Source organism: Cataglyphis hispanica, chromosome 4, assembly GCF_021464435.1.
Source record: "Cataglyphis hispanica isolate Lineage 1 chromosome 4, ULB_Chis1_1.0, whole genome shotgun sequence".
NCBI classification, from domain to species: Eukaryota; Metazoa; Arthropoda; class Insecta; order Hymenoptera; family Formicidae; genus Cataglyphis; species Cataglyphis hispanica.
In genome coordinates this window covers 8422028-8441649 of record NC_065957.1, presented here as the reverse complement: position 1 = coordinate 8441649, position 19622 = coordinate 8422028, and the positions used below count along the sequence as shown (strand labels likewise).

At 35.4% G+C, this 19622-nt stretch overlaps 1 protein-coding gene across 1 annotated transcript in view; it reads right to left on the bottom strand.

The window, feature by feature from the left end:
- Positions 1 to 19622, bottom strand: part of LOC126849014 (uncharacterized) — a 71977-nt gene that overhangs the window by 20678 nt on the left and 31677 nt on the right. The window contains exon 2 of the mRNA XM_050590470.1: positions 11918 to 11983. Within this exon, the coding sequence (XP_050446427.1) occupies positions 11918 to 11983 (66 nt within the window). The remainder of the gene's footprint in view (positions 1 to 11917; positions 11984 to 19622) is intronic.

Below are 19622 nucleotides of genomic sequence, written 5' to 3'. Positions count from 1 at the left end.
CATACGCCATTTTCCCTCTCTCTCTCCTCCCCTCTTCTCTTCGACTGGGAATAACGATGATGTATATGATGTGTATGATAATGCTCGCACCACACCGAGCGCCCAACGATCGTTTCTGTCAATCGCGCGGCGTAAAAAAGCAGCTGAAAAGGATAGAAACGACGATAAAGCAATAACAACTAGGCGTTCACCACATATCACAAGACGTCCGGACGTCGCGTCGTCACACGAGATCGCAGGAGAACGCGTCGCGTCGTCGGGATTTCGACTGCGCCTACCAGCCGCGCGACAAGACGAAGCGGGGCAACCGTTGGTGAACGTAATGGAACGGAAATATACACCGCGAGCTGAACGAGTTAGCTCGCTGCCAAAGCTTGGCAGCTCCACTACGCCAGCAGAGACGCGTGCACAGCCGCCGAAGAGATCGTAGGTACCCCAGCCAACGGAATTTACTATGCTTCAACTGTACCGGATTCTCTCCTTCTCTCTTTCTCTTCAGCTCTTTCTTTCTCACCTTCTCTCTTTCCCGCTCTGTTGGCTAAGACAAGCAGCAAAGCAAGGCGCAGCAAGACGAGTTGTTGCGAGCGACACGTAACAACGACCGCCTCTCTTTGCCTCGCGCACACTACCGTCGCAAAACCGTAGGACGGAGTCAGGTCGAAGCAGGCCAATCAGGCGCCCACCGTATCTACCTGCGGACTGCCTTCTGTGTAGCACCTGCAGAAGATATGCCTCGGTCTTACAATTTGTAAAATGCCGGCTCGCATCGTTGACAAATCGTTCGCCCTCGATTAAACCCCTTTTCTCTTTTCCCGCTTCTTTCCATCTGCGCTCGAGATTGCATTTTATTTAGCGTTAACATGATTGCGAAATTCGCCGGTAACATTCTAACGTTTCCGCGTTGCCAAGTCGTTTTATCAACGAGGATGAGTCAACGAGACATTTTTTTCGATATTCGTAGATAGCAGAGAGATATAATTGTTTTAAGGAATACATGGGGAACGCTGTCAATCATATTGACAAGTTCTCTAGACTTAGATACTTAAATTAATCAAGGCGTAAAATGTACACATGAGAAGGTAAATTCGCCAAAATAATCCATCAGACTCTTCATGTCTCGGTGGAAATTTCAGGTCGACCGAGGAAAGAAGGGAGGTGTTGTACCATGAAATAGAGCACCGAAAAATTGAGTTGCTAGCCAGTTTTATTTCGGTGCCCCACTTTCCCGCAAATGCGAAACAAAGGTCTGACCATTGATTGGATTTGCTTTCTCAGAAATGTTTAACGCTCACTTTTGAATATCTTCTTAGTAAAACGGATTTTTTCATGGTATTGAGGAATCATCGATACTTCTCATTATTTCTCATCATCATTATCTCTCTCTCTCTCTCTCTCTCTCTCTCTCTCTCTCTCTCTCTCTCTCTTGGCTAGTATCGGCATCATGAAGATTTTGAAGCACCCGATCGACTCTAAAGTGCGAAAATTTTCTGCCATCTAAACTTTGTACATAAACCTTCTGTAATTCAAGCACAAACTAATGTCAAACGTTTCATGGATTTTTTTATCGATTAATACTGTTGTTATCCGTTTGAATTACGCAATTATTAATTGCGAATATATCTACGTGACGTTTCTTGTCTTGTGGCGTAATCTGCAAAAGATTTAGAATTCGGCTCGAAATAAACATTAATAAAAATTTGACGTTAGGTATATTTGCGGGTATAATGATCCTATTAACGGCATGTTTCTCACATTATTAAAATATTATAATATGTCAATTTACAAATATCCAGTTTTCGTATAATATTACAAGACATACACATACACATCATCTTCATCGATTGTGCTTAGAACGAGTTGGCGATAAAAATGTCAACTATCTTTATCACTTTTGGCGGCGCGACTCTTTCGGGACTTAAAAACTTTTAATTAAAATACTTTGGCCAACATGCCACAAGCGAGCGTCGTGAAAGGCGAGCATGAATTCTAAAATAGCGACGAGGTGGAAGGAACGGATTTCGATGTTGATGTCCGCGATTGGTTAACTCGAGCCGTTTCGAGATTTCAGGTTCGGCCCACGATATCTTAATAGATTCCCTTCTACTTGAATCGCGTAATGGCTGCTCGTAGGGATCCCGTTTCGTCTTCAACGACCATATTGTACCAATAGTTATAATTTACAACGCTACTCGCTATATTTTTATTAATACATCTCTATAAAATCTCAATTCTCTTAATGTACATGAGTCGTAAAACGTGGGAAAATATTTTATATAATTAAAATCGAAATTTTTATTTATAGACTCTACCTTTTATGTGAATAATTTATATCAAGTATTCGCGTCTTCTTGACATTATCTTGTCTAAATATGTAATCAAGGCTAGAAATTTTCAAAGTGAAAAAAACGCAAGAAAAACGAATGCTAAAGAACTTTGCACAGAGAACGGTTAGGCACCTCTACTTAAGTGCATATAGCATGGTTTATGTTTATTATTTTATAGCGACGCGTAATCTGTAGGCAGTTAAGACTTTAAATAGCCGGCCACCGCGTTTAAATAACAGCGCTCAATAGGTTTGTAAAGTCATATTTTATCGTTGATCGTCGTTCATCAAAAAGACCGGGTCGGGACACAAAGTTCGAATCTAACGGGGCAATAAATTTACAACCCCAGAAAGCAAAGCATAAAACTTGTTTCGTTCTCGCAGCAAATATCTATAAGGATACACAGGATCGTTGTATTCTTTGATCTCTGAGATCTCGAATCAGGCAACAGGCCCTACACTAGAGAAACTTTCATTATGGAAATAACATAGATTCATTATAACCGTTTAATGAACTGAGACCCCAAGAGAATTTATTATCCCTACAAATTATGGCTCAATTCTAAAATTAAAGAAAAAAAAATAAAATAAAATAAATAAATAAAACAGTAATACATAATCAATTGTTTTGGCGTCTTAATAATTTACGCTTGTGATTCTTTATACCGCATGTAATATGTAACGCGCGAAAACTAGACTGATCCGCTGCCCGCGTTTATCGTTGTTTTAAACAGCCATAATCGCGTACAGATACAGTAGCGATAAAATCATTAGTCACTGAACTTAAGCATAGAATATATAAGGATAGCTAATAGAATCGGCAAGGTCGTCTTGCTCATTAAAGTATTTACGACTACAATTGTTGCGTGTCATCTAACGAATAATCATCTCATAAATTATATTGGAGCAATGTTTTTTTTTCTAGATAAAACATTTCATTCATATGTTATGTGATATCTACATTCTGATCACAGTATTTATAAATATATAATTTAGAATTATAAGTAATCTTAAAAAAAAAAAAAAAACATTGTAAAAAGCGGAAAGATGCGTTTAAATCAGATGATTATATCCATTTTAATTAAACAAAAAATATGTTTTACATGATTATTAAAATAACTTCAATAATGACAGCTCTTTTACTAATTTTGCATACAAAGTTTGATAATATTATATATTGCTCTGAAAAACTAAAGTGAAAAAAATGTTAATATAAAAAAATGATAAAAAAAGATTTGCAAGTTCAATTTATAAATTATTGTAAATAGATCACGCTATTTTATGTACATGAATTTTAAATATATATATACAAATTTTAGATTATCAATATTTCCAAACAAATTTTCTTATTAAAGAGACACATCACAATTCATTCATAGTACTTTTAAAAGATATCGCGTGTTTTAATGCCGTAATGTAGACACACATATGTACAATAAAGTGATTGATCACTCAGCTCAGCTGTGCGTTATAACGAGAACCAATAAAATTCAAGGTCGTTTCACTCATTAAAGTATTTATGATATTGCAATTGCTAGGGGATATCGGTCACAATTATCACCTATTTAACTTCACGTCGGACGATTTGTCTTCAACATAGCGCAGCGTTTTACAGCTCGGTCCAGTCACTCCGATAGAAGAAAAGGGAAGACGGGGGAGAACATAAGAGCTCATAAATGCGAATTTAAGAGACGCAATAAAAACACATTGAAATCGAGAGTGAACGAGTGGAAGCACGTGCTTGTACGATTGTGGGATTTTCTTCATTATATCACTATTCGTTTGCGGTGCGTTTATGAAAAATTTGTACACCTAACCAATGTGTAATTGAATTATCAAAGTAACGAAATTTTTATCCTGAACATTACCTAAGCTACTAATTTCCGTAGTTATATGTGCTGCGTGTAATGTAAACATATATTTTTTTTTACATTAACATGTCGGGTCGTAAAAATAATCTGCTGCTTTTCCGGCTTTAATTTATACAACCCCCATTTTAAAAGGGTTCTTAAGATCTGTACTTGATTTATTCTAAACTAATCAAAGTTCTGCCATCAACGCAGGCACGATGCCCTTGGACTGATGTGTCTTCTCGCGTACTAAGATTATATATATAAAAAAAAAAAGAGTTTAAAAAAATTATATTCTCAAAGGTCTGTTTGCTCTTCCGAGATTATATTTTTCCTTGAATTCGTCACGATACAGTTCTTTCCCTTGCTTGTAAATGCCGAAAAGATACAAGGTACAAGAAAGGTTCTAACGAAAGGTCAAAGCTCCCATAAACGATTTATTGATGTCTGCAAAAACACTCCTGAATAGACAGACATCTGTGATATACCTGAACCATATTTGGCATTTCTAAAATTAATTTTCTTAAATTTATCAGCAAATTATATTCTTTCATGTGTTTTATTTTATGTATATGCATATATGTATATCTCTTATCATCTTTCTACTTGAAAACTGTGTTTGTACGATCCATTTAATTTACAAATATATTCAAGACAGAAAAATTCTAAATTAATTTCTTGCGATATAAACAACATATTATATACATATATTTAATTAAATTATCAGTAATTATACACATCTTCGTTAAAATTAAAAAAAAAAAAAAAATTCTTTAAGAAAATGTCGAGACATAGAATAAATTTCTTTGCATCGAAAACTGCAGTCTACCAAGAAAGTGCAAATTCCAAGCAAACCGACTGGCAACACTGCCTTCCACGTAGAGACGCAGTATCGACCGCGGTTCCCAGAGGTCGAACCGTCTCAACCTCCGGAGTTTCTCGTTCCTTCTATAGTTTAAGCAGCCTCCAGGATTCACGACCTCTTCACCCTTTCGCAGATCAAGCGAATAACGCGATAAGCGAAGCACCACGGGATATGAAATCGAGACACAAATGTATGTCAAATTATATCAATGCTTCGTAAAGTAACAAAAATGAATTTATATACCATATGGAAATATTAATAAACGATTAAATGAACGATTATTAATAAACAGCTTGTATTATTAAACTTTTATGCAAAATTCAAGCAAATTGGAAATTGATCGAATCAAAACAGGACAATGCAGCGTTCCGAAAAAATTTAAAATATATTCTAGAAATAGTTTTATATGTATACATGTATAGTTAACGTCTTACCAATATTACCATTATATTATATCAATATATTATATGTTATATTCTCATGTAAGCATCTAAATAAAACTTAATTCATAATTCGATACGATATAATCCATTACAAATTGCCATTATTTTTCTTGATCATGAAACATACTTAGAAAAAATCGGATAGAGAAATTGTTAATAAATAACCAAGAAGTATACGAGCAGAACGATATAATTTGTCGGTAGCGAATCATTTCGTTCGATATATTTTAAACGAAATCGGATTTAAAACAAAGCCTTAAAAGAGCCTTCCATCATGATTTAAAGGGCTTTGCATGTAACCGACCGGAATGAAAAGGATGCTGGGATCTCGGTAGAGTGCATTCATGGAGGCTGAGGTAAAGAGGAAAAAAAGGAAGAGGATGGAGGACGAGGCGAAGGAAGAGAAAGGCGGAGAGCAAGATGCAGGCGAAAGAAGTGAGGTATCTAATGGATGTGAATATATCGCCGTAATAAATTTTGTAAAAAGCCGACGGAGGGAGGAAGAGAGGAAAAGGAAGATACGGTAAAGGTTCTCTCGCTTGCTTGGTCCACTCTTGGCTGCGCAGCTTATTTCTTGCGAAACACGAAGGAAGAAGGAGAGAAAAGCCGAAGGAAAGCCCTCATCTGACTATATCAGGGCATCACGTTTCCGGTACGTGCCTCGGCGGCCATCTTTTCCTCTCTCGTCCAATCGGAAACTGCCGAGCGATGGTGGGGCAAAAACTACCCTTAAGGCGAAGCGGCTCCACCCCGTCGAGCTCCTTTCGAACGGATCAATATCCAAGCCATTCCCTAACAACAGCTACCTATCCTCCTTCAGCTAGGAGCCGGGAAAAACTAGAAATTACAATGTTGAGAAAACAGTCTTCAAATTTACGAAGGAAACTACCTCTAACGTTTACGCAATTCGAATTTTTTTGTTTCGAATTTATAGAATTATTTGTTTTATAAACGCTTGTATTAAATTAAGCACATATGTACTTGATCTTTAAGAAAACTTGTTTAAATTTAAACAATTAAGATTTTTTCTGTATGTTTATTTAGTTAATATTAAAAATGGTCTTAATATTATGCATAATAAGCATGTAATTTGCATAGATACAAATAATTGTCACGAGTAAATTTTTAAATAACAGTAATGCAAATTCTTTCTCTTTACATGATATTTTTGCTATGAAATGATATTCAGATATATCGATTTCCATTTGCAATCTTTTGTGTTAACTGATACGAAAATACAGCCGCTACAAAAGCTCAAAAGGTCGATAAAACGACAAGATATGAAGTGGTGGAAGTATGGAGGCGTGAAATGTACAAAATTTCATCGGAATAAGAAACAAGATATGTATAGAGAGACAGGTGAGCTATTTTAATTTTAAATGCTCTAATGAAAACTTTGTTCCTTAAAAGCCATCTTGATGCATCGCATTAGTTTATCATCGGATATTCCACAAGTTTTAATTACGATTATACCAACATGTTACAGTTTCTATGTGGAGAATAATCCATTTTGGAAAATACACGTAATCATTTTATCAATGATTATTAATATACCGGATGTTTCAAAAGTGAAAGCCAATCACTCGGAAGGGGACGCAAAAACAAGAAAAAAATTATTATAAGTCCGGAAATGCCTTGTTTTCGAGTTGTCATTTTTATGTGGAAATTTCAAATTACTTTGCATTCGATGTTTTTTGTCAAAAGTGAAAGAAAAGATGGTTTTGTATTTATTTATTTTATCTTATTTATTTTTTTGGATTTATTAATTTTTTTATTATGATTTTTTTATCCTAAGTAGTGTTAAAGCAATTTTTATTTGACTTTAATTATGTTATAAAATTCATAAAAACCTTGTCTTTAACTTTGATAAAAAAATTGGAAAGCAAAGCAATTTGAAATTTCAACATAAAAATGACGATAACTCGAAAACAATTCATTTCCGGATCTATATTCAACTTTTTTTCTTACTTTTTGGCTTCCCAATCATCTCTCAAGCGATTGACACCCACCTTTAAAACACTTTAAATCTGTATTATATGTACAACTTGATAATTGTGAGAGCCATGACAGAGATGGAAAAAAAAAAGATACATTCTCCATTTAATACAAAATTTAAACAGAACACATTTTCCCTCTAAGATAAAAATGTTAATGTCAATTTTATAACGAGCAATCTAGTAAATTACAAATTTTCTTTTTTGTAAGTGCTTTAAAAAAATCTGTTAATGCTCTGTTAAGTAAAAATTTATAGGCAACATTGTAATTATCTATACACACACATGTATCTACAAAATTTTTTAGAATTTTTTGCATACATATAAAAATGGTGCATGGAGATATAATTCGAAAGCCGCTTCTCTTTCAAAACAATACTTACTATAATACATTCGGTGCAAAATGTATATAAGCGTGAGCTGAAAACTGAGGGTTTCTAAATTGCTATTGTCGTGAGACTACCATTGAAAAATTTACGAAAGACCATTACATATTCGAGTACTTGATTATTCTAACTTTAACGGCTTGATTTTAATTGTTAATAGGTACAAAAAATGTTCGCTTTGGTAGCGTTTCAAAATTATATCAGATAAAAAAATGCAGAAAAATTTCCTTGTGTGCGCTTATTCTTAGTTAAATTAATATTCTTTCCGTTTATCGCTATTAATTCTATTATATATAATTTCTTTTCATAAAATGACTATATGTATATTTAATCAAAACTTGACATTTTTCTTCCAAAAGATACATAATAAAGAGAGATTGCATTTTCCATTATAGTTATAAATAAATTCTTGAAAAATCTACAGAAGAGAGAAATATCTGGATGAAAATATTGGGAAGAGCAAAATTTGGGCGGCTATCACTGATTAAGTTTAATTTTTTAAGAATTTATCAAATTACTACGGAAGGAGAATATTCGAAAGAAAGGTAATAAAAATGTGAATTAGAAAAAAACGAAAAAATCATTGATAAAACGATAGGTCGCGTCGCGATCGACAGGACGTGCGGTGAGTGGAAAAATAAAGAGAAAATCGAAAGAAAGACCGCAAACTACGACGAGCGGCCATATACGAGCGGCCGCTTTTTGATTATCCGTTGGTTGGCATAATAACGAGTTCATGAAGATGTTGATGCGCATGCGTACACGTTACCCTGCTCTGTCTGTATGGCGATCTTGGAATAATACATTCCATTTACATACTTATAGGCCCGCACAATCATGGGTCAAAGGAAAACCCTTCCATCGTGGGACGCTCCTCTGCCGTATTCATTAGACTCGACCCTCCCTATCCTTTCTTCTCTTCCTATCCTTCATCAAATCGTGCCCTCTTTGTTTTCAAGGTCTCTCTTTCGTTCTCTGTTAAGGCACCTTCTTCGTCTCTCGATCTCCCTAGCGTTCTGCAGATATCCTCTCTATCTCCCCTCCTCATCTCCGCCTTAATTTTCGTCTTTTATTTTTTTTTTCCCCTTTTCGCGCGCATCCTTTTTACAACTGTCTCTCAATCCTCGCGCGATCTTCCTTGCCAAGCACCTCTCCTCGACCGCTCTCATCCCAGGGCGTCTTCTGTCTTTTTATCTGTTGTAGTGTCTCCTCTCCAAGCGACGTATAAGCGATCACTACTGGTAGGTAGATAGGATTCTCGAAAGTTAGTCCGAAGACGTCTTATTTGAAACAATGTTCTCTCTGCGTCCCGCTCGTAAATCCTCATTTCGAATCCTGAGACTAGTATAAAAATCCCACTACACTCTGAACACCCACCCTTTCAGCGAAACGTGTCATCCTTTTTCGCAATTTCTTTTTTCTTTCGCAGACTCCACCTCCGAGCCAGGTATACATTTCTTTGTTCATTTTAAGCGTACCTGATATAATCTTGCAGACGCACGGGTTCTTTCTTCTTACAATCGATATTGCAACACAAATCGTATACATTCATAATAGCCAATTTACTCTTTGTGCTTGAAAAATACCTTCGAGATCGATGTTATCGTTTTATCTTAGTTTGGACGACATTCTTCAAGAGTACCTTGCATGATTGTAACGCGGTTCAGATTTCCCATCTAAAACACGCGATTAAATCGACGTTGCCCGATAACTCAGCGAGCATTGCGTCGCATGGAGGCGTACTTAATCGATCGTCCAACACTATCGTTGGTACATAGATCTCCTGTTCTGGTCGATACTGGACAGGTGAACGACGGTGACGGCGTGCGAGCGACAAAACATACCGGCGTTTAAGTTACATCACGATCTCTTCGCCGGCGATAAATCAGAGAGCCCGAAGGTGCGCGACACGCGAGTCGTAATATTTAAGTTAATAGCTCGCTATAATAAAGTTAATGGCTTCATGATAGCTATTCGCGAGGGACAAGCAGAACCGACTGTCGCGTTCGCGAGTGTCGACGAGCCGCTGTCGTTTCGTAATGAATACACTTTAAGCGTTTTCTCTCTTCGGGATGTGCAGGCGCGCAGCAACGGGTTCGACGCGACGGACGGTCACGAGAATCGGTTTTGCATGCCGGCTCGCATGATAGTCGGGCCACTTTCAGTGTCGCTCTGCACGGCTTCGCTTCACACCTTAAACAGATCTCTTGCTCTGTCGCCTGTGTATGTGGTATACGATGTGTGTCTCTCTGCGTCGTGCGTTATTGCGTGGCTTCTCTTCTGTGCGTGTCTCTTTCTCATACTGTTTGTCAGCCGCACTGCTGCGATGGCACATAACGCATGTTGATTGGCAGCATATCCATACAGCGTAGTAGTGTACACGGAAATTAGTGATTCAACGGTCGCCATAGGCCGACTCGTTGGTCAATGATTTTAACGTCGCGGAGAGATAAGGGATGTATTGCGAAAATATGATCGAAATTTTCCAGAAGGAATTTCTCTCAGTTTGCTCGATTAATCTCGTATGCTAATAAATGATTCTGACGAATATCAGTGATATACCGTAATTAAAAGTCATTGAAACATGACGCCATCATATTTCTAAATTTATTTCTAAGATATTAAAAAAAATATTTTCATTTTTCTCTCGTTATAAATAGTAATAGTGACATACCATCGTTCATTATTATCATTATTTTGTAAAGGCAATTGTATTACTCCGTAAGATAACATAATTAAAATAAAATTTTTTATTAAGAAATTTATTAAAAAATTGGCGCACTCATTTTTTTTTATTTTTCATCGATGTAAAATTGAAAAGTTATTCTATTGTTATTAATCTCATTCAATTACTTAAAACAAAAATATATTTATAAAACTATATGTCATAATATTTGTTGATCGTGTCAAAAACACGTAGCTTTCACAAAAAATATTATTAAACTTCTGTAATATAATAATGTAATTCGATGCGTCATATATCTCTGCTCTTCAGATTAATTTAATGATTCTAGTACTAAGGGGAAGGAAAGATACGACTAGCTATAAATAATCCGCATTCGCTTATCAGGATAATTTCGAGATTGCTTCAAAAATATCATGATGTTTTTACACATAATATTTGATATAAAAATATTTATATCATTTCTCATTTTTTTTTTAAATACAAGAATTTTTTTAAATCTTTCTTACTTTCTTAGAAATTAAAAAAATTTTCAACATTAAATACCTTTTTCATTTTATGGATGAAAACGCACAATATTAATATTTATTTCAAAGAAAATTTGAATGAAAAATTATATGTAATTTTTTATTTCTGCTAAAACTTTCTATCACTACTTTTTTAATTGATCAAACATTATTGAAGTTTCGATATCTTTGTTAAAGAAAAAACATTAAAATTCAACAAAAGATATTTTGTTTTCTACAGAAATCCGCTTATTATCGAATATTGTAATGAAATGTAATGAAAATGCAATGCATTTGGATTTAAGTCTGATTATTCTCAGCAATAACAATTCTCAATATTTCTCTTTTATCTACACTTATTTTTTATCATTTATACTAAAAAAATAATCGTCTTATCTTATAGTTATCGCGATGAATCTTTGCAAAAAAGCAATTGCACTTTTTTAAAATGTATGTCTAGATCTATACATTATAAATACGGATTTAGAAATTTCAAAAAAGTTAAGAGAATAGTATTATAAAGGACATAATATTAATTTACACAAGAGAGAAAAAGAGAGAAAAGCTGTATGTTTTATATACGTATAACAAAATAGAACAAAGAAGTGCTTTCACAAATTGTGTTACTATATAACAAAATATAATAATTGAATCATTTAGATATTTAGATAATCCAATAAATAAATATTAATTAATATTTTAATATTATTTATTAGATAACGCACATATTCCTATTTTGTTAAAAAATTTTGAATTGTTTTGCATGAGGGGATAACCAGATGTGATTAACTCCTTTTTTTCATCTTGTATGTTTAAATTGATTTTTTTTAAAGATTTATAATATTTGTATATAAAACACACATTTACCTTTAATAAGCTGCAAGTTGGGCGGTGAACCGATGACAATAATTCTTCTTCGCCACATGAGGAATCCTGAAATAAAAATAATATATTAATATATACGTATATATATATGTTCAAATATTCTCAATGCTTAACAATGTATACATTAATAAAAATTACGCTTAATAAAAATCTTAATGGAAAGAAAAAAAAATATAATATAAAAAATCTTGACAATCTTGGAAACTAATAACTTTTAATTTTTTAATTTATGATTTAAAAACTTGTAATTAATAATTTGAAATATTATTTATTATAATTATTTTTGTAAAAAATTTACTTAGTGTATTATATATAATTATATTATTAATTTAAAGATTTATATTTAATATATATTAAATTGCGATAAACGACAAATAAATATTTTTCTACAATTTTGTATAATGTTATCTATAAAAGAATGATTTTAATTCAATTTTACAAATTTTGTTCCTCTTGTTTGTAATGATTAAATGTGTGATGTATATGTTATTTCAGGATTATTAAATTTTTCCGATAGAAGAACAGTTAATTAAGATAAAAAATTTTCGATTTACATCTTGATAAATAAAACAATATTATAGCGTCTTGTTCTTATAGTATCGATTAAAAATTAAATAAAAATATTAATGCTTATATTAATAAATATATATTAGTGCTTTAATGTGAACACGGAAATCACCTGACTATCGATTATTGTCGACAAAGCAACGAAACGGTGAAAAATCCGTCGGAATCTGGCGGCGTCGGTAAACATGGCGAACTATGGAAAAGAGCTCTTCCTTAATACAAATGTTTACAAATTCACATTATTATCGATTGATCATGCGAATAGCCGTCAGCACGCCGTACTGTCGAAACGAAAACTGAAAACTGTTTCCCAGGACGCATTGGTAAGACATATAAACGAAAAGAATCAACGCAATGTAGCTACCACGAGTCCTTGAATCTCTATTCGTTTCGGCAAATGCGGGACGTTAGAAAAAAATTGGAGTATTGGCGGAAGGAAACCCTTTGTAAAAGAAAAAAAAAATTCTTAAGTGATTTATAGCGATTCCTCAATTGTCTATTTGGCCTTCGGCACGGAGAGTTATATAAATTCTCATCATTGAGAGCACGCATCTTTTGAAGTATATTTAGCGAATATTACATTTTCTCTAAGCACGTAACTATATATATTTTAAAAACGTTTAACGTAATGTTAAAATTTAACATATAAAGACTATATAATTAGTGATTATTATAAACATATTAAATAACATTTTTATGAGTTATTTAAAATTTTTGCCTGTACTTAAAGATTACATTATATTTATAGCATTAGAATTATTACATCTATTGTAAGAAAAATGTTATTATATATTTCGTATAAATGTATAATAAATAAGTATTAATTAAAATCAAAGAGAAATAAAATTATTTCTCAAAAAGCATCGTCAGACACAAAACAATTTTTTTACTTTACGTTAATCATACTTTATAACTTATATGTATAATAATAATATGCAATAAAAAGAGGATATTATACATAATTCCGTCTATTTATTATAAATTATTTATTTTAATAATATTAACAAATTTAAAGATTAAAATGTTTATATTATGTCTTATTTAATACAAAAAAATCTACATTTTATAACATCAGGCGTAATATTGTAATTTACAAATGTATGATTAATTTCATACATTGTGTATTATATTATTACTGTTAATAATGCATAAATAATAAGAATTGGAATATGTTAAACTAATTGTAAGACATCTGCGCCGCCATTTCAACGCCGGCCGACGGACGACACGGAATCGACGTGCTGCTTGTCATTGTATAAGTTAATATTCATTTGCGCTTCTAATTGAAATATATCATAATAATTGTAGTAAAATATTTTTTTGACGATTTACTACGGAAAAGCATAAGCAATATTGCTTATACGTGATGTCTATTCATGTTGTTCCGACGGTTGTATAATGTAACCAAACACAAATTCAATTTATCAAAATTTGATATTGATAGATTATCGTTATTATATAGAATAACTCGTAATCATTAATTGTAAGTAGATATTTGTCTTCAAATTTATATGTATAAGCTGTAAACCTTTTTGTGAAATTTATAAAAATATATTTTTATGATTCAACCTCAATCCTTGTTATTGTTATAATTAATACAGCTTATGCTTCGAGAAAACAAATATCTTTCTTCACAAGCTCTTGAGAGCATGATTTTCATAACAGAGACTGTTTGATAAGTTGCTTCTCTATGCTATGTGCCTGCTTGGTGCTATGTGCTCAAGCAATTTTAGTTACTCCGTCCAATGTTTCCCCTTGATATCCACTCATCGCAAAAGGCAATCATCCTTTCGTGTGTGACGTTATAAATCGAAAGCCATAATACCATCATGACAGTAGAAGGCGCCTGGCGCACGTTACTTTTATGTCAACCCTCCACTTTATTCTACTTATTGGCGCCAGATCCACACAATTGAGAGATTTACAGATTAGTTTGTGTAATAACGGCAGGTAGAAAAAGATAAATCGCGAATGAAAAATGACGTTCTGCAGAAAATATAATGAAAGGCGATCAAGAAAGATAGTAAAGTAAAAATTATAATCTATGTGGGCAGATATTTTTTAATTAATATTTATTTCACTTTCCATAAACTGCCATTTTATTCGTTGTTATAATATTATCGCATTATTTAAACTGTACTCCCACTTCTGTTGTATATTTTTATTATTAATAATAAATTAAATTAAAAAACTCTAATTTTATATATAAAAATTCTAATTTTATATATTATATACACGAGAGCGCACTTAAGTTACACATACAAAATGTGAGCTTGTGTGGTATTCTCGTCTACCACTGGTAATCGACTACCAATCCGTTGATTCGACGCTAAAAATGCAGGTAGACGCGAACCGGGAAAAGAAAAGAACGATGATAGGATAGGAGGGAGCGAAAAAGGGTGGTCCTTCGAACTCGCGGAGGGCAGGCCGAAGGAAAAGACCGCTTGCTCGTTTACCGCCTGCCAGGACGAAAGGGCGAAGGTAAAAGTAATCGCTAGCATGCGAAGCACGCCCCAGGCCAGCTTCGTATACATTCTCAGCTCGTAATATACGACTTCCGTACGTTGATGGAATATTCGAAAAATCCAAGAACGCCGGAGCGATAGGAGTATGGAAACAGCTGACGAGGATATAGCAGGCGTGTGTGCGTAACCGTGCGTATACCGAAAAATGTTTCCGCCACCTTGCAGCAATTTCTTCTCGACATGGTAGAAATATATATGTTCCCCTTAAATATAACTATGTCAGGATGTAGATCTCCATTCGTTAATTAACGTTTCAGAAATCTTGAAATAAAAGCATTAACGCTAAATAACCTGCCGATGAGATATGAAGAACGATAGGTCTGCATTTTTTCTTATCCGAGACTCGTAAATTCAACCAAGAGCAATTAGCAATTACCAGCTTAAGTGTCGGAACACTTACGAAATATACCCGGCAGACTGCAATTTGATAAGCAGAGAAAAGCGTTGCCTTATCTAAGACGAATGACATATTTCAGCGGAAGACTCATTCGTTTCGTGAACGCATCGCGTTGTCGCGTGATCACGCAGGCATATATAAGTATCGTGCACCGACGGAAATATTCTTTGGAATATACGATGCTGCCGGCTCGTACATGTCACTCCGAACGGTCTCTATGTGTTGGTGTACAAGTGCTTCTCGTCGAAAGGAATGCAAGTCATTTCTCAGCCGGATCGTCCAGCTTCATGAAATGTGTCCAGCGTTAAGCAGGATGCAGATAATCTCGGTGTTTACCGTCCGTTACCGAAGAAAAAGGACGAGCAAGCAGCTTCCAGCAAATGGCATCCCGATGGTAGCCATTTTTTTAAAAAATGGTACTGGCCATACCCGTGTGTCCCGTGTCTTTAGGACACGCGGATGCAGCTGACTGTAATCTGGGCACTTCGTCGTCTTCGCCCGAGCTCGAAAGACATAAGAGGCTTCCTCCGCTCCCTTCGCAAAGCCGGAAACGTCATGGATTATAAACTTCTTCAGTCACCGCGGAACCGCCCCGGACCTTCCCTCCGACTTCGATCGCGCTTCCCTTTTGTCGGGGCTCCCACGTGAATACAATTACACGATGTTTGGAGGAAGAACGTCACCCTCCGCACCCGTCAGACTGAGCAAATGTCTCTGGTTGCATCTCATATTTTACAAGTTATTAAACACTGCTTTTTGCGCCTATACATTCTTTTAAAATATCTATTCGAGTTTGAAGAATTTTGTCAGGCGATATGTCTTCTCATAAAACAATTTATGTTTCTCATCTGACATTACATATTTATGTTTCCGTCGTTAAAAGCAATATAAAAATATTTTCAAAAAATTTTTATTTAATAAGTTCATGCAGGATGTTTAGACTGTAAAAGATATAAAAGAATATGCGTGAATTTTGTTGATGTATTGCGACTAGACGCATAAAATTTTTTTTTTTCGACATCAATAATTTATTAGCATTCTTATTCGCCCTTTGTATCCTAATCATATCTCGCGTCTAGCAGGTTCTAATCTTTGTCAAAATGTCTGACTGGTAAAATAACGAGGGAAGTACGCAGGAGGAGAACTTGACGGAAGGGCAACTCAAAAGAACGTGGAATGAGAAGAGAAGTGTGGTAGGGGAATAAGAGGGAAAACTCAGCTCGTTTCCAACCGTAGGATAGGGAAGAGAAATACGCGCTCGTAAAAGGCGAAGCGTAGTCCCCAAAGAAAATACGAATTAAAGCAGCTAGTCGGTAATCGAGAAAACTTTTATATAATCGCTCCGAGAACCGAGCATAGTGAATGCGAATGTCACGATTGTTTTTATATTTACAATAAATGATTTAATAATAAAAACAAAATATCTTATGTATCTTATACATATTACACATTATTGCAGAAAACGAATATTCAATACAATTATATACAAGATAATTATTAAAACTATAAATATAATTTTACTTGTGTATACATGCGCGATTATATTCCGAGTAATAACTAAAAATGGAAATATAATTTTACCCGTGCCTATTCAAAACGAAATAAATTTCTACTATTAGTTTAGCGAAGAATTCTTGCGATGAAGTCGATACTGCATGTATATTCTGTTTTTGAGAGGCCTCGCCAATATAAAAAAATATGGTCATGGCAGATTATCGAGTATCTCCCCTATGTCAAAACACCGGAAAAGCCAAATATCTCTGCGCTCACGCATATTCACCCCAAACAATGAGTATTAACTATAGATAACCGGAGCCCGTCCCTCGCACGACGAGATACAATAGCGACGTGCGGTTTCAACCCTTTCTCTACACCCTTCTCCCGTTGGATTCACCGCACTAAAATAATGTTGAATCTCGGAGGAGCAACGCCCGTAAAGCCCGACTCCCTCGTATTTAATTTACTGAATAATTGGAATCAAGCTGCCTCATTTGTGTGCCCGACGGGCTCTTGTCTCTCTCTTCTCCCCCGCTACCCCTCTCCCCTTCTATCTCACCGAAACGATGGCGAAACCCGCCCTGCAATTTCCAGCCCCCATGGATGTCGGGCGTTGGATCCTGCGGGAGCTTGATGAGGAGATTTGTGCGCGCTCATAAAATCCACCTCGATCCATCCCCGCACGTCATCCTCCGCCTCTCATTCTCTCTCGCGCTCGCACTCTCTGTCCATCTTTCTACCTTTCTCTCTCTCTCTCTCTCTCTCTCTCTGTCTCCGTCTGCCTCTGTTCAACCTCCGATCCCAGTATGGAGATGAATAAAGATGGTCAGATAATGGAACGCCCGCATGAAGGGATTACCAGCGTTAAAAGGGTTGGCTGGTTCGACCAAATAAGTGTCGGGGACAAGATTCAAGGTTGATACTGTTTTTAATCGGACGGATCTATGGCGCTGAATTATAATGAGTTTAGGCGTACGTTCCACGTAATCTACGCATCTTCCCCCATGTAAATTAAAATAATAATTGAAAATTGTTGCTGCCAATATGAAAAAAAAATATTAATATTACTTCGTATTAATATTATTTTTTATATGCGCACATGATAAAAAACGAGATAGCAAAGTAATTTCTCGGACAAATGTTTTCAACGAATTTGACAAGATTTCGTGAAGCACGTGCACTCTAGGTTTTATCAAACAGAGCTCTTATGGCATGCATCAAAATTTACATCGCAAATACTGAATTTACTGCGCAACTTTCAGTTTCTCGCGAATGTATTAGTGCCTTCGATACTGACGTTAGCTGGAGGGAGAATATAAGCGGGCAGTCCCTATTGCCGCTTGCGCATGCGTCTTTCCAATGCCCAGAAATCGATGGTAGTAGCTAGCTGCCTGGTCACGATATAACTAAATGGTAGAAAGATTTAAGAAAAAACAGTCTCACGCCAGACGATTTTTTTTTCATTCTCGAAATATCAAGAGAATCTACAAATCTCGTTGTGGAACAAATGATTTCATAAACACAAGATTATTTCATTATACGTAATAATATAATAAAATAAAAATTTTCATAAAATAAATTCCTTATGTAATTTAATAAAATAACGTCCTTTAAATAAGAACGTCCATTTAATATAATAACGTCCTTTAAATTAGACACGTTGATTTCAAATATTTCGTATTTATTTTATGCAATTATACGGACAGGTGTTTATATAAATCGTTTGTTTATAAAAAAAAATACATAAGCAATAATTGTAAAAATTCTATATCACTTCTATTATGCACTTAGCATAATTATGTTTTAATACCCGAAAATTGATGGCATTTTAAAATCAGCCAATCGATTTTATTTTGCACAATTATGTTATTCGTATAATAATGTATCATTCCCTGCATCATCAATTTTGCAGCGTCAATATTCGACATCCCAATGATGTCAGCACATCTGTCGGTTTTATTACAAATTATAAGACTGGGCAGCGAGAGGATGATATGAATTCGAAGGAAGAATGAGAACATTACAAGATATCATTGTGTGGAAACGCACGAATAAGAAACGCGCTCGCGATTCTTGGGTGGTCTCCTCTAACTTTCCCCCTTTCCCCTCCCCCTCTACCTTTCCCTACCATCATTCTCAATCGTCCTCGTCGTCCGATACCGATGTATCGCGATGCGCAAATACAAAACCGCGAAGCATAAAACACGTGGGAATCACAAACTGCACGCGCGAACGTGCACGATGCATAAGCCCGCAGAAAGATATATACAGGAGAAGGACAAGAAGAAGGGGGAGAAAGAGAAGGATAAGGAGGTTGAGGAGAAGAGACGCGCACTGCTACAAATTAACCGTGGAGTCGCTGGAATCTTCCATCTCTTCCCCCTTCACCTCCGCACCGCCTCCTCCACAACCAATTCCTTTCTCAAGCCGATACCTAGCATAGTCTCTTCTCCCGTTGCCTCCGAAACTAATCCTCCACGACTCTCCCTGTCCCTCTTTATTCTCGCTCCTCGCTCGCTATTCCCTCCGCGAAAACGCGCCTGCCTCTCTCTTGCCTCCTGCACCGCTTCGATCAGGATATGTGTGTGTGAATACAGATGCATAGGCTACCACCGAGGCGAAGGCGAACGCCTGATAACGTCGACCACGTCGTGCTGGACCGAGCTCAGTAATTACCTTCGCACATGCCGGTTAGTTAGCT